A 27316-nucleotide genomic window follows, 5' to 3' on the forward strand; every position below is an offset into this window, starting at 1 on the left:
AAAGCACACATTGCGATCTGTGTAAGTAAAGTCCCCTTTGACTCTGAGAAATCTCACTTCAAAAGCACCTAGCAAACGCACATCAGATGGAAATACCCGTTCCACCCCTCTGAAGGACAGAATAGAAAGCACCGTTCAGTCTTTGGCTGGTCTGCTGGTTACCCACAAACTCAAAGGATAGGTTCGGGGAAGCAGGTAAGTCACAGACCACATCAAATAGGCGCTGTCACTCTGGCCAGCATGAGGGCCAGCTTTGAAGCGCATGGGTGAGGGGAACTTTCTTTTGTCTCACTGCTGAGCCCAGAACCCCTGCTGCCCTAGACGTGTGTTGCCAGTGTTTTCTCTGTGGAAGAGGAAGCAATGTCAAACATTGAGCTGTTAACACACCCATGATGAGCATCCATCCACACGAGCCAACCAAAGAAGAAAGATTCTGGAATTACAGAATATTCTGGAAGGCTGGGTGTGACTTTCAGGAAACCAGGATGGCTCAGAATAGCGCTGCTGAGTGCTCTGGGATTTCTGAACTACTCATCAGCAAATATTTTCAGCTGACTTTGGCTTTAACAGTTCTTGCCCAAAAGGTTGCTAAAATGGAATGACAAGTGTCCATAGGTTTGGTTTGGTTTATTTATTTATTATTATCATTATTATCTCATTAGAAGAGCTACCCCATCTTATCCATTTTTCTCCTTCCTCGTTAAAAAGAAAAAGCACATTACTTTCTAGATGGTAAGAGTAAATGCTGCACTCTTCTCTTGGAAATCAAAGGCACCAGGTGCCTTTTGAAATGACAGAATGGGCATGTCATGCAGTTAGCCAATAAATGCAATCCCTGATTAAAATGTGAATCCTAAAAGTTTGAAAACTTCTAACTATTTCCCCAGTCCATTTTACAGTTGAACTTCAGAGCTCTGAGCCTGGCTTATGTTATTTTATTATTTTATTTCTTCTTGGTCCTCTCTCATGAGAGCTAACGCTACATGATCTTTTAAAATTCACCCATGACACCTTTACAAACTTAAGTCAACAATGATGTGTTCAAAAATCTTTGTTTTCCCTTTGAAACTGGATGCAAAAAAGAAATCTCTCCTGTCGGTGGAGACAGCTGTGAACGAACGCGGTGCCTGCACGTAGATCTCCTTGAACTTCTTGAACAGCTGCTTCTCTTTATCCCACTGGTATATCTGCGAGAACGTGTAATCACTCCCCAGGGCCAGATAGTGATTATCTTTAAAAGAAAAGGGCTGCAAGGTCATGGCGCCCCGGGATGGCAGCGCCTGCACCTCCACGAACTGCTTACTGTTCCACCTCATGACCCGAGAGTCCCCGATGAAGCGGGTGAGCGAAAGGTACAGGGTGTTCTGCATCCTGAAGCTCTTCACAGCCAGCACGTCCTCCATGTTGGGGATGTCGCCATGGGGGACGAACTTCTTGGAGCTCTTATTCCACTGGAGGATGATGGGCACCTGGGAGCGGCTGGACAAGATGAGATGTGATTTCCCATCGATGTCGACGAACTCTGCGTCTGTGTCGCGGAACCACTCATGCAGGGACTGGTACGAGTAGAAGCCTTTGCTGTTCCATTTATAGACCGTTGACAGCCCAGCCTTAGAGCTGTCTGCGATGATGAAGAACATCTCGTCGTCGATCTGAAATAGCTCGATGTCATTGGGCTTGGAGATGCGAGACACTTCGATGTCTTGGAATTTGACAAACTTGGTCCAGCTCTCATCATATTTGTAAATGTGAGAGCCTCCAAAGAGCTGAGCCACCACCACAAAGACCTGGTCGTCAATGAGGATGGCTTTGCAGCCCACGATGGACTGGCCTGCGCTCCAAGAGAAAGAGAGGATTTAGTGTGGCTGCCATGGAGAGGCCCCTCCACAGTGAAACTGGGACTGTCTGATGGAAAACAGTGTGGTAGCTCCTTGAAAAATTACACAGAGTGGCCATGTGACCCAGCAATTCCACTCCCAAGGAACTGAAAGCAGGGACTCAAGATCCTATAGGCCAAATGGTTTTGTCCCCCCAAAGTTCTTCCCTTGAACCTAATCTCCAAGGTAATTGTGTTTAGGAAGCGGAGCTCTGGGAGGTGACTAGGTCCCAAGGGTGGAGCCCCCATGAATGGGATTAGTGTCCTTATAAGAGATTCCAGAGAGTTCCTTCTACGCTCACATGGGCAAACTGGGGCTTCACAGGGCCAGGGATTTAGCTCAGTGGTTCTCCCACCTGCCTCGAAAGCACATGGACCTGAGTTCAATCCCCGGTACCAAAAAAACAAAACAAAAACTGGGGCCTCACAACAGACACCAAATCTTCTGGTATCTTGATCTTTGACTTTTAGCCTCCAGAACTGTGTGAAATAAATTTCTGTTGTTTTTAAGCCATCCAGTCCATGGTGTTAAGTCATAGCAGTCCCATAACAGACTTAAGACACTCACATTCATAGCATCATTATTCACAATACCTTCCACAAGTGGAAGCAACCCAAGTATCCATGGATGTGACAATGGATAAAGAAAATGTGGTCAATACACACAAAGGAATATTATCTAGCCTTGAAAAGGAACAAAATTCTGACACATCTACCACATGGATGAACCTGCAGACAATGTGCTAAATGAAACATGCTGTCACAAAAGGACAAATACTGTATGATTCCACTTATATGAAACAGTCAGAGGCACAGAGCCAGAAATTGAAAGGTTGGTTGCCAGAGGCTGGTGGAGGGAGAATGAGGAGTTGCTGTTGAATGGGTAAAGAGTGAAGAGTTCTGGACATTGGCTGTACAATACGGCTGTACCTAACACACCAAAAACAGTCAAGATGGTACATTTAGGTTATGTGGATTTTACTGCAATTTAAATTGTTTTTCAAAAATCTTTAAAAAAATGTATCGCTGTAAACATGGGCAGAGATTGCCAGGGGCTCCGAAGTCTTTAGGGTCAAGTGTGCAACTCGGGACACTGCCGGACTTGGAAAGGACTCTCTCCATGTGAGCCAACAAGTATATGTTAATTAGCTCAATTTAGCTCTCCCACAATGTACACATATTTCAAAACACCTCACAGATGAAGAATATATACAATTTTTATTTGTTGATAAATATACATATTAAAAATTTATATCCTTAAAAAGAAGAAGTACTTCCTGATTCTGTGTGACACAAGGACAGAATTAAACAGGCTGCTTCTCCTGGGCAGTGAGAGAGGATAAAAGGGCAGGGTGTTAACAAAGTGGCTGTCATTCGGAGATAAGAGAAGCACCTACAGACTAGCAATGCTCCGAGTGATCTAGCTCAGGGGGCAAACGGAACCCTGCAGGAAAAGGGGCCCAGGTTCAGTGGTGACTCTCCTCTGGCTCTTCCCTGGCATCCTGTCCCCCCACACCCCTGAACGAGCACCTCATCCCATTCCAGGCCAACAGCAGGTCTCAAAGACGACCAAGGATCCATCTAGACCACTCTGTTAAAAGTTATTTCTTCCTCTTAGTTTTCTAATTTGGACCAAATTGAGTCTGGTCTGTAAATTACAAAGACAATTACCCAATATCTGCCTTGAAGATTAACTCTGGGAGCAGAGAGTGGATGGCTTTCAGAGTGGTATTTCCTTTTTTCTTTCTACTTTGGGCTTCTTATAAGCATCTAACCCCTTTCCTTTGTTTAAAACAAACTATCATATTGGTTTCCTGAGTATGAAAGTGCTAAACGTTCACCAAAGCAAAATCTGAAAATAATAATAGCTAAAACTTATAAACTGGGTATTGAGGAACAAGTACTACTCTAAGAACTTTTACATGTACCCACTCAGATAATCTTTATAACCAGCATCAGAGGAAGCCACGATTCTTACCATCATTTCCGTTTTACAAACAATGACACTGAGCACTGAGAAGTTCGGCAACTTAGACAAAGCCACACAGCTAATATTTGTGCGATTCAAATCCAGGTGGTCTGGTTCCAGTCTATACTTCACCACCAAAGTATCAAAAAGCACAAAAAGAAAATTTTAAAAGTCATCTGTACTGCAAACATAAAATAACATCTATCTTTTTCTTTCTTTTTTTTTTTTTTGGTACTGGGGATTGAACTCAGGACCTTGCACTTGCAAGGCAGGCACAGTGCCACTGAGCCAAATCCCCAGCCCCAAAATAACACTGTCATGATGTATTTGTTTAATCTTTATACACAAAATTAAATAAGCTTTTGTGGGAGTTTTTGTTTCTTTTGGGGTTTGGGGGGGTGTTTGTTTTTAGCAGTACTGTGGATTAAACCTAGTCATGTGGCACGAAGCTACATCTCCAGCCCACCTCTTCTTTTTTTAAATGGGTGTAGACTATACCCAAGCTTTTTAGAAACTTCTTTTTTTTCACTAGACTATTTTGTTGTAAATACTTTTCCTAGGTTATGGAATCTTCTACAACCAGATTCTTTTATTCCATTACACAGTATTCCACTGCATGGATGCATCATATTTCATTTAACTAATCCCCTATCATTGGACATGGCAGTTATTTCTAGTTGTTCATTATTGTTAAATAACATGTTTCCTTTAACATGTTGTTAAAGAGCATGTTTTGAAACCATCTGGCTGTTGTGGTAAATGTAAGAACTGCTGGGCAAGTGTGCATATTTTTAAGGCTTTTGGACATAAACTGCCAAACTGCTCTTGAAAAGCTGCCAGAATTTCCACCCTTCCACCAACCAAGAGCTCATGCTCCTGTCTCCTCCTGAGCAGCCTAGCTACTGAGGAGACCCTGCTACCCAGAAGGGTTCTAGAGGGCAGCCTGTCAGAGCCTAGGGCCTCATGGGACAGAAACAATTCCTTTCTTGAAGATGCTTTCTAATACCTCTGTCCAGGTAAGCATTTTTAGCCTATGGAGTCAGCAGCAGCAGCAAAGATCACAGTGTGAGTGTGTGTGTTTGTGTGTGTGCGCGCATGCACACGCACATGCATTGGAATACATACAACATGCAGAAATCACAAGGCAAACAAAACTAAAAGTAGGTAAGCTGAGAAGAGATGCGGAGAGAACAAGAAGGAAGAGACAGCTTTGGCATGAACATGACCGTGGGTTTTTCTCTCCCTGGTGAAGACAGACAGACAGCTGGAGCCACCCCTTTTGCACCGTGGTTACCAGGGCCCCTAAAGGGGAGGCAGGTGCCCCTCTGATTCCTCGGAGTCCATCTTTTGACTGAGAAAACCCTGCCCTGCCTTGCAACTCTGGGAAAACCCTATGGCCAAATAAGGTGACATACGAGGAATGCACGGCACAGGGAGCAGAGAATCCTCCAATTCTCTTTCCGGTTCAAGGCAAGTGGCTCCGAGGCTGTGCCCTGGTTTATCCCTGCGCTGCAGGCGCTCTTTGATGCCAGGATGAACTGCAGGCACCAAGACAGCCACACTCCCTCCTCCACCCACACCTGTAACGCCCTCTTCCCCAGCCTCCCTCTGGAGGTCTCGGCCATCCCCATACTCCAATGAGCGCTCCCAGCTCAGAAGATTTACACTTCAAGACTGAAGGGCTGAAGCATCCTTAGAATGTAGCAAGGCCCAGCTACAACTCCAGTCTTGGCCATGGCCACTCCTGTCACTGACCACGCCCACCACAACCATACTGGCCACGTCTGCCCCCAAATCACACGGGCCGGCCATACCCACTCCACCAGCAGTGGCCACGCCCACTCCATGGGCACTGACCACGCCGTGCCACCGCCTCTCTGACCCCCCACCTCGTCCCGGCGCTTGCCTGTGGCTTCACAGGGCACTCAGGGCAGTCGGCCAAGGCCTCCCAGGACCCCAAGGCGCCTTGATCAGCCTCTGACTGCTATGACTCTCACTGCACCTGTCCCCGGGTCACTCTGCTCACCCGATCCTGTCACCTGAGTGCTCCTCACACAGGAGAGGCGCCTCTTGCCTCTCACCTCAGCCTGGAACTCGAAGCCCCCTGCATTCCACGGAGACCAACCCTGTCCCTCCAGCCTCCCAGGCTCATTCAACTGATGCCGTAAATGAGGCCAGAGTTGCCTTCCCCCAAGTTTCCATCCTCCGTGTCCAGCACTCCCCACATTTCCTCCTTAGCATGTGGCCCTCTTGTACTTTTGACACGTCACAGTTGTGTCTTTCTTTAACTGCCTCCTTGAAGGCAGAGGTTTGTCTTCAACTTGTTCACTGCTATGTACCCAGCACCCACAATACTCCTGGCTCAGACTAAGTGCCCAAGAAACCTTTGTGAATGAATGAATGAAAGAATGGATGGATGAGTGAACTGGGGGCCACTGGCTACAGTTCATGGTGAGGGCAGATGGAGAGTGCGGTCTTCCCTTCCTGGGACAGGGGGGAGCCGTACAGCACAGTGACAGATTCCAGGCTCTGTCCCTGAAGGAACAATGACTCACCCCCTGTGAGGCTGTGCTTTGCGCTCAGAGGCCTCCCACCTCCTGGGAGGCACATGCACTCCTGCATCACAGACAGGAAGCCAGGCCCACGCTTCCCGGCATGCAGCAGAGGGCCACTGTGTGTGCTCTTTAGGGCCTGTGAGCTGCCTGGCTCTGCAGAAGAGGCTGTGTCTTCTACGTGTGGGCAGGCAACCCCCAGTCACGGCTCTGGGGCCGACATGAGTTGCCAATGAGAGAAAGCCTGCAGCCGGCACCAACCTGGCCCAGTGCGCACTCACGCTTGCTATTCAGGACACTGAGGCAGGAGGATCACAAATTCAAGGCGGGTCTGGGCAACTTAGGAAGACCCTGCCTCGGAAGAAAAACTAAAAAGGGCTCACTGTTAGAGTGTCTCTGGGTTTGATCCCCAGTACCACAAATAAGAAGAAAAGAAAGAAGGAAAGGAGGAAGGGGGGAATGGGAGGGAGGGAATGAAGAAGGAAGGAAAGAAGGAAAAGAAGGAGGGAGGGAAGGAAGGAAAGAATGGAGGGGAAAAGGGAAGGGAAGACAACATGGCGCTAAAACTCCTTCCCCTGGAGCAGAGCTGCAGGCCACCCTTGCCCTCACCTTAGGGAGGGAAAAGGGACAGGCGAGCCCACGTTTCCCTTCACCATCTCCCAAGGACAGAAAAGAGGAAGCAAAAATTCATTAGGATGTGGAGAGTCCCTCCTTCACCACCCTCCCTCCTTTACCAGGACTGGGTCTGAGGTCCTAGAGCAGTGATGGCGAACCTTTCAGAGCTGTCAGTGATAACAAGCAGCCAGCTGCGACATGTGCTGTAGGTTCGCCATCACCATCCTAGGGTCTTGGTCTGCACTTCTGAGCGGCCACTCTCAGCAAGGTGGGCTTAGCACTTGGAGACCAGATGGGCACAGCACCAGAACCAGCACCAGCACCGGCTTGTCCGAAATGGCATCTTCCAAGCTCCAGCTTCTGAGCTTCAGCGCAAGTCCAGCGCTCTCCAGGCCGGGAGACCAGGCTTATTAGCAGCTCCTCCCTTCCAGGTGGATGATGCTCTCTGGTCTCCTGAGTCCCTGCTCCTGCTGCAGAGCCACCTCATGCCTGAGAGAGGCCTAGGGCTTCTCCCCAGACACCTTACGGACAGCATCCTCAAGGGGAACTCTCTCACCGGGGGAATCCGGCTCACACAGCACTGTTTATAAAGTTGTCATCCGTATGAGACTCCACTTTGACAACTGAGAAATCTTTAAAAGATTATTTTGATTTTAATTTTCTCTACTTACTTAAAAAGCAAGCAAGCAGTCTGCTCTTAGTATCACTAAGACATTGGGATCCCACAACAGCACTAAAAGAATCATTAAATGAAGTCCCAGAGGCCTGAATTTAGGGGTCTGTTTATTCTTATTTTATATGTACTTATTAAAGACAACAGTAATCACCAAGATGTAACAAGAATAAGCTACAGGGCGTGTAGTGTGGTGTGTGTGTGTGTGTGTGTGTGTGTGTGTGGTGTGTTAGTTTTTGGCTTTTGTTTTCTTGGGGCTGAACTCAGGAACCTTCCCCTGAGCTGTATCCCCAGCCTTTTAAAATTGTTTTACTTTGAAACACAGTCTAAATTGCTCAGGCTGAGCTGGAGCTTGGAATATTCCTGCCTTGGCCACCCCAAATGCTGTGATTACAGCACCACCTCACTCAGCTTGTCTTAGCACAGTTGTTAATAATCAGCTTAACAAAAGGCAAAGGCGTGATTTCACTGCCAAGAAGCTGAGGCAGACAGGCCGCCAGAACTGCGCAGGACCATGAGCTTCTCAGGGTGACCTCTCACGCTTCCAGAAGATGCTTCCTCCCACCTCCCACTGGAGCCCCGTCCCTTTCACTGTCAAAGGGCTCCCCAACAATAAATAGGGTCACCTCCTGCACACACACGGCTGTCACTGATAACTGGCTGTGCCCAGGACACACTGCAGTGACCATGAGGGTGGATGGAACACGGTCACTTCAGGCCATCTCAGAGCACCCAGCTCTCCCTCCATAGGACAGCGGACAGTGCTTTTCTTGAGGCGATGCTAAAATCATGTCAGCACATCTGATGACAGCACAACACACCTGTGATGTTGTCATAGCTCCGGAAATTCATTTCGATGTGGTCCCACTCCAGGACCATGCAGTTCTCCATGCTGGGCTGTGCAATGGCCACGTACACGTCATTCTTGGAGTTGAATGTGTCCACAGACACTGACTGGTAGGGCAAGGTCTGGTGAACCACGAAATCTGGGAGTGGGTGGTTAGGAACAAAAAACAGTCATGAAATCCCTTGTGTGGATCATCTGGTCCCATCCCCCTTCTGTCCTTTCCATGATGGATACCAGAGAGGAGGAAGGCAGGCTCGGAGCAACACTCATATGCATCCTGGCCCAGCACACCCTGGAGGTCCCTGGGGGGTTCTGGCCTGCACAAGGCTACCTGGCTCAAAGCACACCTTCTGAAACAGCTTCCTGTGGGTAAGCAGCTCCACATGTTTGGCAAAAAGATCAACATTTTAAACAAATTTGGTGAGACCTGGCTTTCCAAAATCCAAGACAGGACAGAGGCCACAGAGATATTCTCAAAGCTGTCAAGCTACTCACTCTTCGAGGCAGGGCCATGTGGACTGGTGAGTTTGGGAAACTGCTCTTCTAGCCCTCTCTGAACAGCCCCTACAGGAACGCAGGCTGCTTAGCTTTGCTTGATGTGAGGATCCTTCTCAGACTTACCTGATACCAGCTCTACCAGCTGTGATTGTGCCACTGCTACACACACACACACACACGCACGCACGCACGCACGCACGCACGCACGCGCGCGCGATGGGAAACAGTGCTCCCACAGGCTCAGAACGAACATTGCACTCACCAAAGGGCACACTGGCCTTTGGAAACCAAGTCAGACTTGGGTCTCAGAGGTCCCAGGGCGGTGAACCTGTGTGCTTACTGCAGGCTACTAGATGGCTCAGTGGTAAGAAGGAGCCTCAGGTACGACAGGGCATGCAGTTCAGTGAGCAGATGAGGAGATGTGCTGGGTTTCCAAGCATCACGCCCCACGGTTTCCTCTTTCACATGCTCGGAAGCCCACACTTCTGACTGTGCTTGCTGAGCTACAGATCCTGAGTTGGATCTCGGTAGGGACACGATTGACTGCCAAAGCCCGAACAAGCATGACCCTAGAAGAAAGGATAGCTGGTGTGTGGGGTAACTAGAGAAATCTAGAGAAGGAGGAATCTTCTACAAAAACCACACTAATAACAGCTAAGAAATGAAGGTTATTTTTCCAGCCAGACATGCTTCAATGTGCATTGCTCCTTGGTGACACAATGAGGCTAAACGTGGGTCACAGTGGATACCTGGTTAAGTCCTTCCTAGGAGGAATCCTTGCTCTGTCCAGCCCTTTCTCAGCCAGGTCTGGTCCATCCCCACCCGAGTCCCATGTCCTCTGCAAGACCTGCCCTGACCAGCCTCACCCATGAGACTCACTGGGCTCACTATGCACTGTACTTAAATCTTACTAGATTATTGTCATTAAACAATAACATCAGAGTCCAGTTCGGAGGTAGAGGGGGGATCTTAGAGCCTTGAGCTACTCTTCAGTGCTCAGAGGCTCAGTGCCTGGCCATGGCCACACAGCCTGCAGGTTGTACTTCCTGAACCAAGGGCTCCCTGCCGGCAGGTCTGGATCCTAGACTTCCTCCAGCCTCCCACAGGTGCTATGCAATCCTTCAAGAAGCAACTGCTGATTGGGAAGCCTGATCAAAGATGTCACCCCTGGGCATGGCTGAGTAGTGAGTAAAGGAGGGAGAGCACAGCAGGAATGGAGGCAGAAAAGGAGGTGACGCCATCGGGCAGGGGCGCAATGGGAAGGGAGGGGAGGGGAGGGTGGGAGAAGGAGGTTAAGGTTAAGAGAGTGAGGGCTGCATGAAGCCAGAGAAAGAGCACCATGCCTGAAGGCAGATGGCAGCTGGGCACATCCCACCTGAGACCCCAGGCTGGCCACTTCCCCGTCTCAGTTTACATATGCAGACTAGAGACAAGGAGACTAGCTCCTGAGCTGGATGGCTGGACCAGTGGGGGCGGGGATGGAAGTGCCTGCCTCAGGTTTAGGCATAGAAATAAATACAGAATTGAGGTCCAGAAAAGGAACCCCTCTTCTGCCCTAACCCATCTTCTGGAACGCTGTCCGCTTTAATGGCACCTAAGGCAAGTTGCTGGAGCTGAGCAGCCACTTTCCTGCTGAATGACCTTGGACAAGTGACTTAACCTCTCTGTGCATTAGCTTCTTCTGGGTACAAATGCTAGCTCCATCCACCTTAACTTGAAGAGGTGCCCCTGCCCCATTCTAGCCGCACAGTGGGCGCTTAATAACAAACGCTTTCTGGCCTAGCGAGTGGGGTGGTCTGCTCACCCAAGGCCCACTCTGCAGACTGCCAGGGGAGGGCCACTGGCCCCAGCAAATTCAGTACTGCTGACTGCCTGGGCGTGAGCAGCTGAAGGAGCAGGAGGCAACCGAGCGCAGGCACTCCTTTCCTGGCCGTAACAGAGGGCTCGGAGAACACAGCCGCACTCTTTCAATTACACCCGGGACGGCTATGCAGTCTTCCTCTCTGTCTCCAGTTGTACTTGTCTCATCCAAGTCTGCCAAACGTTCTGAGCAGCCCCTCGACTGCCGAAACTCATGCGTCCCCTTGCTCCCATTAGTCTCCCAACTGCACTCCGAGGTCTCAGAAACGAGAGCATTTGCTTTAACATGCAGGCTGTTTAAAGTGCACACCCAAAAGTTTCCGTTCCTATTGAAGAACAACCCCAAGATGAAAAAGAGATGCCAGAATAGACAGCATTTTCCAAATCTATCTTTTAGTGGCCCTATTTTGTTTTTCCAAACCAATGGTTTCATAATATTTTCTATATACTGTCTGACATAACACAGATGGTTAAATCACTTGAATGACAAATCAAACTTTTTTTTTTCGGTACTGGGGATCGAACTCGGGTTCTTGTGCTTGCAGGGCCGGGGGTAAATCCCGGGCTAAACCCCCGGCCCCACAAATCAAATTCTTAATAGTTCCCTGCCTCACCATAGAAGGAAGAGAAGAAGGAAGAGGAAGAGAAGGAAAACAAGAAAAAGGCCAGAAGACGCTGACGCATTTGCATTTGTTCCTGAACAAGGAAGGGATCAGAGGAATTTAAACATCTTTTCTCTCCCCCATCTTACTTTGCCATTCCCAAACTGCAAAAGCATATTCATTGTGGAAAGAGCCCAAAGAATACACATACTGATATGCCATCAATTCACTAGTGTTAAAATATTAATGGCATTCCCTGCCAAAAGAGCTGCCACTTCCGCGCACACTGAATCAAGTTCATGATGTCAGTGGGTCTCACAATTTAGGCCTGTCTCCCACTAGAATCAACAGATTTTTACATAGCTATTTATAGCACTGGCAGAAAATAAATTATACATGATGCCGATCCTATGGGGAGAGAAAGTGCACATTAATGCATTATTTCTCTTCGCATTTTCATCAGCCTCAAAATAGGGAAGCTAACAGGACAATTAGGATGCAAAACTCACTCCCTCTAAGGAATTTAGTGAATTATCCACCTAACACAGGGATCATCGGTAGGTAACAGGGATTTTTGAGTGGTTAAAAATAGACTGGGGAGGGTGGAGAAACTGTGATTAATCTGAAGAGCAGAAGCAGCCTGGTGGTGGCCACGCGGCATTAATTATTCCCTATGCCAAGGAAAAGGTGGTAAGTCTTTGGGCAAAACAAGGAGAGAGCTACCTGAAGACATTTACTCCTTTCCTGAAAAGCTGGGCTAAGAGGAAAACAGTCCCCTGAGAGAATCTGCTCCTTCTCAAACCACAAGGAATGATAAAATGACTATCGCTTAGACTTGGCTTTCTGTCTTCCATTCACCCTCACTCCTTTCCTCCCCAGCCTCTGATAACGCAGTACAGGCCAGGGCTTGATCTGAGCAGAAGACAGGAGCCCAAAACACTCACAGTGCATTGACCTCATTCTCACATGGCAGAGACCAAGTCTGGGGGCTGCTCATGCTTTGTTGCGCCATGTTTTCCTGACGGGAGGAACTGTGAGCAAGAGCTAATGTGTTCAGAAGTCGCAAAGCAATTGCAAAGACAGTATCACCACCCACAAGCCTTTCCGTATTTGAGGAGGAAACTTGCTAGCAAAGACAATACACATGCAGCCAAGCCTGTGCTGGGGCTCACACTGCCCCAGGGATTCTGGGTTGCAGAAGTTGCTACCTCAGTTCCAAACCATCTCCTTTCTGATAACAATTCTCAGTCCCTTGGGACCTGGCAATGTTTGCACATGCTTAGGCCAGATCTGAACGGGACAATGGAGCTTGCTAACCTCACTGTGGGGTGTGGAGAACTATCCAGAAAGACTGGAGAAAAGGCCAGAGAGGCGCCCATAGAGCTCGGGTTTAGCATTTAACACCACATGGTCTCAAATGCCACCTTTTGGTGCAAATGCCACTGATTATGACCTCTGATTTATTGTGCTGGTCCCTACAGTACAATAAATAACCTTTTAGTGGCCTCAGCTGGGCGAAGGCTACCTGCCAATTACACAGCCGAATAAGCCCCTATTCGATGATGAAAGACAAGGGTACTTCCATGAGACTGCAAGTTTTCTATGAAAGAACAGAATGTGTGAGGTCCTTTACCAGCAAACAAAGACATCTAGAAGCCACTGTTAGTTTGTGGGATTTTGTTTATTTGTTTGGAAGGTGGTAGCAGGTGGCCTAAATATGATATTTTGTTCTTGGAATTTTTATGTCTATTGAGTTTCTGTAACTTTTCTGATTTCCCGTCCGGGCTGCTTCTCCTGACATGCCTTGAGGCTGTGTAGATATCAACTCTCAGCCTAAATGTTTATTTTCTTGAACAGCTAGAAAGCAGGTTTCATGCTGCAGATTGTTGCTCTCTCCTTTAAAACCTGGCTTCAGAAGCTGGAGAAACTTTGCCTGAGCCTTTCATATGGAGATACTCACCTGCCCTCTATGTGCAGTGACAGTTGAGGCATTGGTAATTTTAATTCTATTCTATAACCTGGAGAATGTATAAACTGAAACCCTGAGGCAGACGCTAGAAAAACAAGATAAAACTTCCTTACATTTTTTCCATCAACATCAGTTTTTTTTTCTTTTGATAACTGATTGCTAACTTATATTTTTCTATTTTTCCATAGGTTATAACTTAACTGTTGTCCCTTCTTACTTAGACCTATGAAAGCAATGTACTGATTTTTAAAGTCTGGTATAAAATTTCCAATAAACATCATCTTATTAAATCAAGAAAACAGTAACAACAAAATAATTCAGGCCTCTCTGTACTGGCTTTCCATGCAACCTAGACGGGTCTGAAGATGTTCTCATGTTAAACTCACAAGCTTATATTTTGGCCTTAAAAAAAAAACTTTAGAGGGCCAGGGATTTAGCTCAGTGGTTCCGCTGCCTGCTTTGCAAGCACAAGGTCCTGTGTTCAATCCCCAGTATTTAAAAAAAAAGAGAGAGAAATTTGAATTTTGTAAAGAATCAAAATCAAAGTCAGTGAACTAAAAAATCCTTCTACACTATTGAGACAATTTGCTAACCACATCAATTCATTTCTTTTAGAATGCTTAAACTTTCTGTTAAATAATCTTGGGGTAACAGACATTTTATAGACAAAGAAGTAAAAACAGTAAATGAACATATGGAAAAACGTTCAACATCACTGGTCATTCGAGAGATGCAGATGAAAACAATGCTGAGATCCCACCTCACCCCAGAAAGAATGGCTGCTATCAAGAAATCAAGAAATAACAAATGCTGGTGGGGGTGTGGGGAGAAAGGAACCCTTCTCCATTGCTGTTGGGAGTGCAGACTGGTGCAACCACTGTGGAAGTCAGTATGGAGATACCTCAAAGAACTAGGGGTAGAGGTCCCATTTGACCCAGCTATTCCCCTGCTGGGTATCTTCCCCAAAGAATTAAAAGAATCATACCACAGCGATATATGTGCACCCATGTTTATAGTGGCACAGTTTGTAATAGCTAAAGCTTGGAAACAGCCCAAGTGCCCATTAACTGGAAAATGGATAAAGAAGATGTGGTTTTTTTATAAAATGGAGTACTACTCGGCCATAAAGAATGAGAAACTAGAGACATTTATAGCTAAATGGATGCATATTGAGGCCATCCTCTTAAGTGAAATAAATAGGACACACATGTGTAAATACCGAATAGTTTCTCTAGTGTGAGAAACTGAAAGTGTAAATAAGGATTAAAAGGATTGAAATGAATAATTGATAATTTAAAATACGAAGAAAAGGCTTAAAGGGGTGGGAGTGGCAGGAGTGGAAGGGGAAATATCAGAGTTACAGGCTGGAATCTGGAAAGAATCCATATATAGATCGTGTTTAAAACTATAGGAAGAGATGTAGATAGAGATTAGGCTGGAGCTCATCAGTGGGTTGGGAAGGAAGAGTCACTGAGATCAAAGGAGAGGAGGGTGTGTTTCGAGAAAAGCACATACAACTATCTACAGTGCCCAGTACTCAACAGTGTGATGAATGACTGTTACTGTTTTACGTACTTATCATAACATGCTGTGCTTTTCATCCTCTAGAGCCTAATCCTACTTATATAAAAGAGTTTACTGTAAAACAGTGTGCTGCTATGCCAGTGGTAGCCTCATGTATCTCATGTTTAACTGCGTATTTGGATAATATCAAGGGGCCATCACAGATGATTGACGTATACCTTCTCAGTTTGCACTTAGAAGTTGGCACTCTGTGTGGAACTTTGTGATACACACAGATGAAATTGCCTAATGACATATTTCTCAGATTATATTTCCATCACATGTCACATGACTGTATTGAAATTGAAATTTAAAAAATTTGGCCTATGTGGAGTCTACAGTTAATTAGAATTTTTTTTTCCAGACCACTATCTGTTCAATATTAATTTTGAAAATCCTTCTAAAACAAATCACATCCTTTGAGGTCTTGTTAATGCTTGAGATTTTTTTTAAATTATATGGAAAAATGTTTAAGTACTTTTCAGTTTTGCTTTGGTTGAGTTCTATTATATTTGAATATTATTATAGTTTTTTTCCCTTGCATTGCTTTTCTTTGAATAATTTTAATTTTTGTATCTGTGTGTGTTTAGTGAATGATAATAAAGTTTTTAAAATTATAAAAAAAAATAATCTTGGGGTAGAAAACTTCTACATTCACTTTTCCCCACACCCTTCTGACAATCTCCAAGAAAAACAAAGAGATTCTCCCATCCATCTTTGATAACATGGCCTTTGAATACCTGTAGTAGTACATTCGTAGTCAAAGCTGGTCACATCATTAAGCTTCTTCTCCTGATATTCCGGTGGGCTGATGCACAGTACATCAGAAACAGTGGAATTTGTCATCTTCAACCACAGATACAACCACTTGGCTTTGCAGTCACATTCAAATTTATTACCCCTTAAGTCTCTAAAACAAAACACAAATATGAGTACAGAGAAACTGACAGACCTGACACGTTTCGGTAGTGACTTGAAACACCAAAATTAACATCTTGAAACGTTTAAAACTCTTTAAAAGTGGAATTTTAAAAACTGTATTTTCATGCATCCTAGCTCTTGTACTTATTATTGTCTGTATTTAATGTACCTGTGTTTTAACTGCTGTAGCATACAGGAAGCTCTCAGAGACAATATACCACCATGTCTCCAAGCCCTCTTGAAGTTGTCCCCATGCCACGGTGGAAATGGGGAAGGGATGAGAGAAGAACACTCCCAAACACAGGATCTCATAAACAAAAACTGGACATTATAGGCACAGTCTTCCCAAACACGGGTGAAACTTTTAAGATCTTATTAAACTATGTCCAATGAGAAGTGATGTACACTAGAATATAAAGCTGACACTATTTTAGCGCATGGTGCCTCCCTCCCAGCAATCCCGATGAACCACTGGCCTCATGGTACTAAGTATATCATCAAATGGCAAATCCAACACAACACCCACTGCACGCCGTTTCCCAGCATGCATTACTTGGTTATTGATTTTTAGCTACCTCATAGAAGAAATGCAGGAAAGAAGCAGCAGGAATTGACAGATATGATTAACTGGGGCCCAGTGACAAGTACACACAGACTTAATTTGATTACTTACAGCTCAATCAGAGAGTCTAAATCACTGAAGACGTCCCTTGGTAGTGCTTTAATGTGGTTATTGGCCAAAGACCTGGAAACAGAAAGTCACATTTTAATGTGGCTCTTATCTTCATGCCGGGTCACTCTGAAGTCCCTTTATAGACAGCTAATGGCTTAAACAGTGCTTTCAACCTCCTCATCAAAACGTGATTCAATTCCTGGCTCTGATCATCAATACTGAAAGGAAGACATGAGATCAATTATACAAAGATGACATTATAGACGCAGGATAACAATGTCAGCTTTTTTGCCTTTGTTTTTAAAAACAAGCATTTATTAAGCTTCTTATACACATCTGTCAAACCTCAGTTGGCTTCCTTGGTTTCTTAGAATAAGAGGCAAACTCCCTTTGATGGTGTGCAAGATGCTCTGCTGTCTATATGGCTCCATTCCTGCTCTCCTGAGACCACCTCTTCCACCACTCAGGTCCAGCTACCCTGGCCTCTTTGCTGGTCCTCAATGGCCTCTAGGCCTCTGTACCGGTCTGCTCCCCTGGAACATGTCCCCAGATAGCCACATGGCTTACTCCATCACTTCTTTTAGGTTTGTCCTCACCCATCACCACCTTCCCTGACCTCTGCCCATCTCTCTTCCCTGCTCTGTTGAGCTCCATTGGAAGACACTTTTTGGCACAACACATATTCTAGTTATCTATGTATTAGCTGTGTGTCCTCCCCATGCATAAGCAACATGAGGACAGGGATTCTTGTCTGTCTGTCCTTGGCTATATCCCCAGTCCTTAGAACAGTGCTTTGTTCCCAGAAATCCTGTTGAACAAATGAATTAAGAACCAAAGTGAGAGTGATGAAAGTCATGTCCCAAGAAACTCCCCAGTGATCCATCTAAGTGAATTCTAACACATATGACTCTAAAAAGGATTCAGTGAATACACTTTTATACAAAGACTCTCAGCTCTAACCCTTAAGGATAATATAACATCTCAATGAACCATAATATTTAGGGAATGAACAATTTCATTTTCTCATTAACAAAGTTTGATGAGAAACCATTTTGCATGTGTGGACTTAGTGTTGAAGATCTTCCCAGGATGCTGTGGTCCACTCTGCATGTCCAGGAAGTAGACCAGCTTGAACAGCATCAGCTCCTGATGATTCAGGATTCTGCAGCTCCCTGTCATCATCCTGCTGAGGATGAATGTCCATGGTGCAGGGCTGCTGAAGGAAGATGCTAGGTGTAGAAACGGCGGAAACCAAGTCTGTGATTTCCCTTGGCACCACGTGCTACTAATGTGAGTCAGCCCAGAAACTGGAACCTAAGTCTGTTTTCTTTTATTCATATGAGTACAAATGGCAAAACATAAAAATGATAAACACGTAGGCAATTCAGCACCAACCTCTTAAAAATACAACCCAGAAAAATGGTTACAGAAATGTGCACTTCTCCTTAGAGTCAGTCAGCTGGACAGAGTAGGAAGCTTGAGCTCATTTTTAAATCCCAACAGTCTTGCTTCAAGGCACCAACTGAACATGGAGAGACTTGTAGTTTCTGAATTATGGTCCTTCCCATGTAGGTAACCATAAATGGATTAAAATATCATTTCAAATATTTTTATCTTTCTTTTCTAAATGATTTATTTGTACATTTTTAATGTGTTGGAAAATAGGCTGAAAATATAAGACTGAACATAGTCTTTTTGAGATTTATGAAAAGGTGTGTTTGTTTGATATTTTTCAGGCTGATGGTAGCTTTTTCTGGAAAGCAACATCCAAAAAGATAATTAAAGGTTAATTATTTAGCTAGAAATTTTATCTAATTGGAAGTTATTATAGTGAAGTGATAAGAATATATGGAATGGCTAAAGCCAAAAGAAGAAAGTACAATGTTTAGCAATTATTTCAAGTACACAATTTAAACTTTAGAAAGCAAAATTATTGAGATGGATTACCCTTGCCACTCACACTAAGTGCTTAATATCTCCCTTTCATTTTGCCTACAAAATCATGGCACTTACTTCATTTCTAAAACTCTTTAACAGCTCCCTGTCCCTTGGGTGTTATAGGACTGCTGGAAAACAATGTCCTAGATTTTAGTTACAGATTGACAGGGCTCCCTCCTCCAGTGCTTTGTACCTCTCTATGAGTGTGAGTCTGTATATGTTGCAAAGTTCATAAAAAGATAAAGATCAGATACTTAAATTAAATAAGCAAATTCCAGAGAGGGACTTCTGTTAAGCACAGGAGTGAACTTATGGGCTGATGTCTCCTCTTTATTAAAGGTTTAACAAAAAAGAATGGAGGGAGATCAATTCATTCTTTGAACAATATAAAAAATGCTTTACTAAATATATCTCCAACCTAGAGGAACCAACTTTAAAAGTCATCAGACTTGTAAGGGACCTGAAGAAGTCCAACTCAGTAAGAAACTTGTTAGTGGACCAGCAAATCCGAAAGTGTGCCAGCTGGCTTAGCACCCTGCCAGGGAGAGGAGAGCAGACCTAATGGACCATCTGTAGGGACCCTGCCTTCAGGGAGCTGTCCACACTGCTGGGGAGAGAAAGCAGCACAGAGAAGAAACAACAGCCACTACTGTCCCAGCCAACAGAAGGGAGGCAAAAGAGATCGGGAATGGCTTCATGGAGGAGACAGATCTAATCTGATGAAAGAAAGGCAGACTCCAGAAGACTGAGGACAGAAGAAACAGTATCTTGGGCAAGCAAAGGATGTGATGTTGGCCTTTGGGAGTAACACTTGCTGCGAGGAGCCTGCTCCTCCAATGCATTCTGGACCCCAGCGGGAGATTCCCTTTGTTTGCTCTGTATTTGTGCTGTCTGGGTGTCACACGCAGAAGGAAGTGCCTCTTGTCCATATGCGCACATGATAACCCATGAAATAACAAATGTACAAACACACACACATAAACACACTCATGCACTCATGTACATAGTCCATGTACCTGTGGACACATGCACACAAAGATACGCAAATATCTATGCCTAATACCTACACACTCACACCCTCCTCCTGACGGGGCAAATAAACTCGCTATCCGGGCTATCCCAGTCAGGCACATGGCCTTTGCCTGATGTTCCTAATCTGCCCAGAGACTGCTCAACTTCTAGCCTCAGCTGTTCCTCTCCAGACACCCACAACTGGCCTCTTAGTAGATCCTGTCTGGCCAATCAAACTGCCAAGGCCACTCAGCAGTCCATGGAGAAAATCAAGACTTCTTAATGAGAGACAGAGAGAATGATGTTCCTGATGACCATGACCACAATGCCAACCATACCTTGAGCACTTACCACAGGAAATGGGCTAGATGCTTTGCAAGTGAGCATTATTAACCCATTATGTACAGCAACCTTAAGAAATCAGTAATAACTTTCTCTCATTTTAAGCATGAGGAAACAGGGGACCCACAAAGTACTATCAATAAATGATGGCCTTGAGATTTGAATGCAGGTCTATAGGACTCCACAGCCCATCAATTTTAGTCTCTTAGGAACACAGGGGACCTGGCATGGAGGCCAAATCTGAAAAATATTCAAGGCTTTTATCAGAAGACAGGAAACCCTGGAGCCACAGTGCCAACAGCAATCGGACAGCTTCCGGTCTGGACTGCGCTGATGCTGACGTCTGCCTCATCGCCTCACTGGGTGGGCTCCAGCTTGGGCCACACTTGGTGGCTATCCTGGGGCTGGCTGGGCCTACTCACGCGCCTTTGCTGGTATGGGGCTAGGCGACCGTGTCCACACCAAATGAGTCAAGATTGCACCCGAGGCACCACCACCCCTCCCCAACACCCACATGCAAAGCCCCTGTGTGTTCCCAATTCTCATTTACGGTAGGCAGGCGGGCTGCGGAGACGAGACATGTCATCTTACTTGGAAACACAAAATCTATCACGCAAATGGAACCTAGTTCCTGGCTAACAAATCATTCCCACCCAGACAATGACTGTTTGTGTTTTTCATAAAAACAGCCACTATTTTTTCCAATTTTATATATTCACTAAACGTGTGTACTTGCTTCATTCTGATATGCCAATTCAAATCAATTTGTTTAATATTTTTGTCTCCAGAAAGCTATTAAGGAACCAGAGAGCTTAGCAGAAGGCACAGATTAATCCAACATGAAAGAAAAAATGATTCACATTCAAATGAGAAGAAACATGAAAATGTCTCTATTCCACTTTGTGCTAGTTCGGATCCTACATTTGACATTCCTCAATGGGCCGTTTAGGCCTCAGTTCTCAAATCTGTAAAACAGGGACTCACAGATGATCACAGAAGAGAAGGTTCACTCAAGCACCCAGCCTCGAGCCTGGCACCAAGTAGGCACAAGGCGTGTGCCAGTTGCCTTCCCATCTCTGCCACCATGAGGCCCTTGAAGCTCAGAGGGCTCCTTACTTCGAATACCAGCGTGTGCTCTTCACACTGAGCAGGGTCTGTCTGGCATCACAGAAACCCCTTGGGCAACCTGGAAAGGAGCTTCCTTCGGGGAACACAATGGTGCAGAAATCTCAAGGCGGGTGATGCACCAGGGGCAAATCTCCCTCCACACCTCAAGGGTCTTTTGATGGTGTTTAAAGACTTACAGGTGAGTCAGGTCACGGAGACCACGGAAGGCATTTCTTGAAATGGTTTCTATTTTGTTCCCTTCGATGAACCTAAGGAAAAGAGTAGTATAAATCAAGCGAGTTTCCACTTAACATCTCTAAGAAATGATTTGGTATCCTTTTGGAGTAAAATCTAAAAGCATTCAGGAATTATGAAATCTCTGAAGATGATGTTGGCTACAACAAATTCCACGCAGGCAGTGTGTGTGCAAAATCGTGTGCACGTGAGCACATCCCGGTGCTCCACAGAGGCAGCACAAAGTCTTCATATTTAGGGTAGCAGCGCGGGTAAAACACCTTGGGGCCACAGTGGGAGGCACACGCTGTACAAAGGTCAGAACTTCTCACAGCTCTGCCAGACTGGAAAGTATCCAGACACTCTCCCTACTCAGCTCCGATACATTTCCCAGTGCCTGGCTATTCATACTTTTGTTAATGTCGTGGTCCCTCCAAGGAAGGCCATTGTTGAAGATTTCTTTTTGTTTGTTTTTTTGGTACTGTGGATCGAACTCGGGTCTTTGCGCTTGTAAGGCAGGCATCGGGACCACTGAGCTAATCCCCGGCCCATTGTTGAATATTTCTGAGGTAGAGTCCCATTAAGCTTGGCCTCCAGCAACCTTGAGCTCCTCATTCCCTACACAGTCTCATCTCAGAGCAAATTCGGGACAAGGCAGGGATTCTCTCACTACCTCTGTGCCGCCAGGAAGTGGGGCGTATAATAAAGGTGACAAGGGCTGACTCTCTCTGGACTAAAATGGCACAGGGCTTGCACATGGAATCTTGCAACAATAACACTGGCATGCTTTAAACTCTTTGTGGGAAAGCTATGACGTGAATGCACTGTGGCTGCTCCAGGGCCAAGGAGAGCTCAGTTTTCATTGGCAGCATGGAGCTGCATCAGACGCCAGGGGTCCTTGGGTGAGACTGTCCAAGGCAGGGGCTTTGGCACCTCTGCCACACTATGAATGATCCATCCGGTTCTTGGTTCCTGCACTGAGAGCTTTCTGATGCCTGTTTACAAGATCTGGTATCTCTTTAGTACTAGACTTCAGCATGAACTGACTAACTTTCTCCCCACAAACCTAAGCAGGAAGATGAACTGCCAATCAGAGAAGACTCAGAGGCTCACCTCTGCTACCTCCATCACTCTTCCTGTGTTTTGAGAGAGCCTGGCTGGGTTTTGCCACTGTCCCCATCTTATGCCTACTGTCAGAGCAGTGGATGTGGAGAACACACACATGATGTCTACTCTGGAGGAAAGTCCTGCGGCATCGCTCCCCACAACCCCAAAATCAGCAGACAGCTTTCCTAAACCAGTACACGTCTAGAATCCCAATATCTACCTGTTGACCTCAGATAAGAAAGCAGAGGAAGGGCTTTAAAGATCTGGCGGGCCAGTAAGTAAGGAAATCCCATCTGATAGAAGGGTTGACATTATTACAAATTCACAAATACAACGATGCAAGAACTTAAGGGGGAAAAAGGACATGAAAGTGAGACAAAGCAGAAATCAGAATGAGGACAAAGCTCATTCTTGGGAAAAAATTTGCACATCTGAAGAAGGAGAAATCCTTTTCTTCGTGTCTTTTTATGGGAGAGTTAAGGAGAAAGGAAAATACAATTAAACCCTCAGCAGGGCTTACAGGAGAGGGATGTGGGACAGCTGATGAAAGCATGCAGTTGTGCCCCAAAGAGGGAAACTTTGTTTAAAAATAAGTAGCCCTTAGAACCCTTTGGCTCTATTTCTGGCTGATCAGCAAACTCATGCCTAGTTATGAGATGTAAAAATATCCAACGCTTTTTCCAATTGTGCTTACTACATGACAAATTAAATGTCAGCAGAGAATGAATGAGTATTTTTCCTTGTCTCCTTTCCTCCCTTCATCTCCAGCCTCCTCCTGCTCCGCATGTTTATAAGCAAGTGCACGATCAAAGGTCAGGGCTGAAAAGAGAGAAGGGTTTTCTCCACCCCAAGGGCTCCAGAGATGCTGTCCCAGGCAGGGTGGCATCCAGCAAGTCCACTGAGATGCCAAGTGCTCAGCACACAAACCTTGACACTTACAGGTATTCAAGGTGAAAAAGTCCAGCAAACGCATCATCCCGGATCACCGTGAATGAGTTAGAATTCAGCAATCTGAAAATAAGACAGAGTGCAATGTACAGGTATAGCACTTGAACTACAGGGAGCCATTTCTGATTCTTTTGCAAGGTTCTGATCTGTGGGCAAATGGACTCAGCCTAAGAACCACACCTTAGGCCCCAGCCTGACTCTCACAGGCTGCAGATGGAGACTGTGGTGAGTGGGTTCCTTTTACGGGATTTTTTTCTGGTCACCTCCAACACCCTAACCCGTCATCCCCTGGGGTCTCAGTCAGTATGAACTGATAACTGTTATTTGAAAACATTCTGTTGCTAGGCACAACTAAACAGCCAACACAGGCCTTCTGAAACATACATAATCATGGGACTAGAGACACAAAAGGATCTAATCCAACTCCATTTTTAGAGAAACTGACCCCAGAGAAGTTAAGTGATTTGACCAAAGTCATACATTTGGAATAATAACAAAAAAATTATTCCCTTCCACATATGCATTCCCATGAGAAGTAATCTGTAAAAGTTTAAGAAATCTTCAGAAGAGTCTATCACTAGAAATTTTCTACTTGAGTCTACTTAAGTCCTTTTGGTAAAAGTCTATGTTATCTACATAGTAACCACTTTATTTAAGAAAAGACTATCTAAAATTATGTTTCTATTCCTACCATTATATAGAAAACATTGTAACATCATTGCAATTCTAAGAGATTTCAGATTTTAAAATGGTAAGTATAATGCTAAAAGTAGGAGTGTTAATGTTAAGTATAATGTTCAAAGTGGAGCCGGGGATGTAGCTCAGTGATGCCGCCCTGCCTGGCAAGGAAAAAGTCCTGAGTTTGATCCCCAGTACTGGAAAAAAAAAGTAGGTATATAATACTTCAAGAACAAAAGCATGAACAGGAAGTTTATTTAGACGAGTAGTGATCTTTGTTTCCCCTCTATTCTTCTGCAGCTCACTGTTTAATTACAATCTCAATTCCAAATTAAGAAACCAACAGGTAAAGAGAATGAGCTCCATACTCACGACTTTGCCTGTCACAGATTTGCTTTTGTAAAGTGCTTTTTGGATTTATCTGCTATCAACTGACCCAGGTTACAGGATATGTGGGTATCCACAATGGTGACTTGGGCACGGCTCACTGAAAAGAGCTGTGAATGTGGGTTTTGGACCAGGGTTCAAATCCTGGTCCTGTGATTTGAGGACAGTTAATTAACTCCTCTGAGCCTCAGTTTCCTCATCTGTCAAATAGGAAAATAAAAATATCCCCCTCAAAGGGATAATACACCGATGACATAAAATCATGCACCTAAGTGCAGAGTGCGTTGCCTGACTTAGTAAATCAGAAATGCTCTTATTTGCAGAGTAAGCTAAGATTTTAAAATGTGAGTTTCTTTTAAAGTGAGAGGTTTGGGGAACAGTTCATTGAGATGAAGTTCTGGTCACGAACCATGCAAATACCACCCCAGTTACTGCATCTGGGAGTTGGGAATCTACAATCAAGCCCTCAGAGAAACCACTGTCCAACATCAGATGAGGACCTGGAGTGAGGGGGTCTTGGTGCTTTGCTGAGGACACCGCTGGGAAGGTTAGCACTGAGAGCAGCCGCTGTCTACTCAGGGAGCTGGCGGAAGCTCCCTTTAGGAAGGCTGATACCAAAGAGGCAGCAGCGACCACCCTTCAAGGACTCCCAGCTTGCAGAGGGACTGTCCATACTCACAGCAGCTGCAGGGAAGGCAGATGGGAAAACATTCGGTCCTTGATTTCTGAAAACGTTCCATTTACGAGGCTCCTACAGGCAAGAGAAGGACGAAACAAGGCCTACGTCGCCTACATCTCTTTCAGGAAGTACCAGGCCGCTAGGTAAAGGCCTCCCCCATCCTGCCCTCCAAGCTCTTCCTCTTGGGGGTGGGGGTGTGCACAGCTGGCCCTGTCCTTCCCGGGAGGAATGACAAGAGATGAGTCAAGTTCCATGCACTGGATCTATAGGAAAAGGGGTCTGGACACTACAGACCTGCACCAATCGTCCGGTTCCTTTCAGACAGGAGCTCAGGCAGCTTAAATCAATCCCCTCCGGCCTTCATCTAACTACAAGAGGCCCCCCGGCTGAAAATGGATAATGACTTCACCCCTGCCCAAGAGTCTGTTTGTGCAGACACAGAGTTAATGTTGGCCCACGAAACTCTGGGGTTGTATTAAGCATTCCCCTTGGGAGCACATCTCTGAAGACACTCTGAGCCCTTCTGATTAAATGCACCGCGAAAGCCTTGGGGAGAAACTCAGAGACACCTCAGCTTGGCTGAGCAGTGGGAAGCAATGCCATCTGCCAGATAAAAGCGGTTAACTGAGGGCCAGAGGCTTGGCTGTGTTTCTGCCCCAGGGCTCCCTACTCTTTCTGGCCCCAGCAGGGCCTGGATACATTGTTTCCCTTAACAGGTTGATCAATTAAGCAGCTTCTGGTCTAATGGAGGTAAACATCAAGGGGAATTCTCATTTCTGGAAACCTACCCCATGTGAGTTGGCAATAGCAAGAGGCAAACAGGCCCTCTGTCCCCCTCCACCTGCCCCGCCAGCCAGACTCTCTTGACTTCCTATAAAGGCAAACAGGAGCCCCCTCTCCTGGGTCCAGGCCCCTGCCTCGCCTGGGATGGGAGACAGGGAACAGGGACTTGTCCTATGTGAGAAGGCACAAGCAACTTCACCCACGGGACTCCCTCCGCTACCACACAGTGGGCAGCCCAGTGCCTCTGCTGGGAACAAGGGAGTCAGGCTGGCACAGCTTATGTCCAGACAGTAAAGTGGTGGCCCAACAGCCCCTTCCACAGACACTTTGCCACTAGCCATTTAGTCCGAGGCCTCGGGAGGCCAAGTTGAAAGCATCCCTCAGCAAGGGGACAAATGAGGCAAAGCCTTTTCCAATCAGTTACTCCAGGGCCGAAACAGCGGCCAACATCATCCCAGGTTGAGGAAGGAGACAAGAAGCCTTCTTGAACTCAGAGCAAGAAGTCAGGCTGACTTCCGCAAGCCCTGAGCTGGGCACCCAACATGCCTCAAATCTCTGCCAAGCCCACTGCACCCCCCCGGCCACGTGGGGCTACCCCTCCACTTCCAGAGGCTGCACTCCTCAGCCCAGGCTTTTACCAGCCTGCAATGTGGAGAGGTCGGGAGGCCGCCACGGTGCCAACCTCGCCTCACAGACAGGGCAGCGAGGCCTCACCGTTTGCGGTTGCAATCAGCCCGGTCCTGTTCAGCTGCTCCCGCACATGCCCGCACACAATCACCCACCCCACATACACACGGAGCCTCTCAAACTTTAACGCACCCCGGAGTCACCCAACGACACCAAGTGCAGACCTTCGGGGTCCAGAGCCCTTGCCTCACGGTGGGCCCCGATTCTGTATTGGCACCAATGCCCAGGGTGGGTCTGATGCAGGTGGCCCATGGGCCACACTTTGAGAAACACTGCCACAGGGACCCGGGTCCCTCTATCCTTCCCGGGGGCCAGGCTCCACCCACGTCCCGTCGCTCGCCCCCACCCCAACGCGAAGCGAGGGACCGGGATGTGGTCGGGGCGCTACCCCAGAGCTAGAGGCAACTCCCAGGCGGCGGGCGCAGGGTGGGGTCCCACTCACAGGGAGCTGATGTCGCCCGGCACGATCCTGGGCACCCAGGAGGAGCCCACGCAGATGATGGACTCCTTGGTACAGCTGCAAGTGGCGGGGCAGCGCGCCAGCCGCCTCACCTGCGCGCTCCGCGGGACCAGGCACGCGGCGCCCAGCAGAAGCAGCAGCCCCAGCGCCCCGCCGCCGCCTCTCCGCAGCGCCATGCCGGGTCCCCCGTCCCCGCCCGGGGCCCGCGCCCCCCTGCCGCCGCTGCGCCGCGCGCTCGGACCCGGCGCCGCTGCAGATGCGGGCGCCGCTCGCTGCTCGGACGCCGCCGCCGCTGCTGGCGAGGACGCGGGCGCCGCGGGTGTGGGAGGCCGAGCCG

The 27316-nt window shown here is 46.6% G+C and overlaps 1 protein-coding gene across 1 annotated transcript; it reads right to left on the reverse strand.

Annotated features, from left to right (window-relative positions):
* Positions 1-616: 616 nt before the first annotated feature.
* Lgi2 (leucine rich repeat LGI family member 2) lies at positions 617-27316 on the reverse strand. Its single transcript, XM_004847200.3, has 8 exons — positions 26962-27316; positions 25050-25121; positions 23297-23368; positions 21214-21285; positions 16619-16690; positions 15765-15934; positions 8507-8671; positions 617-1831 (listed from the first exon to the last, which is right to left on the reverse strand). The coding sequence occupies exons 1-8, from the start codon at positions 27153-27155 to the stop codon at positions 1014-1016; spliced, it is 1635 nt and encodes a 544-aa protein (XP_004847257.1). The 5' UTR covers positions 27156-27316; the 3' UTR covers positions 617-1013.

Source organism: Heterocephalus glaber, unplaced genomic scaffold (genome assembly GCF_053883595.1).
Source record: "Heterocephalus glaber isolate CG9 unplaced genomic scaffold, H.glaber_assembly_v1.0 deba00001509, whole genome shotgun sequence".
NCBI classification, from domain to species: Eukaryota; Metazoa; Chordata; class Mammalia; order Rodentia; family Bathyergidae; genus Heterocephalus; species Heterocephalus glaber.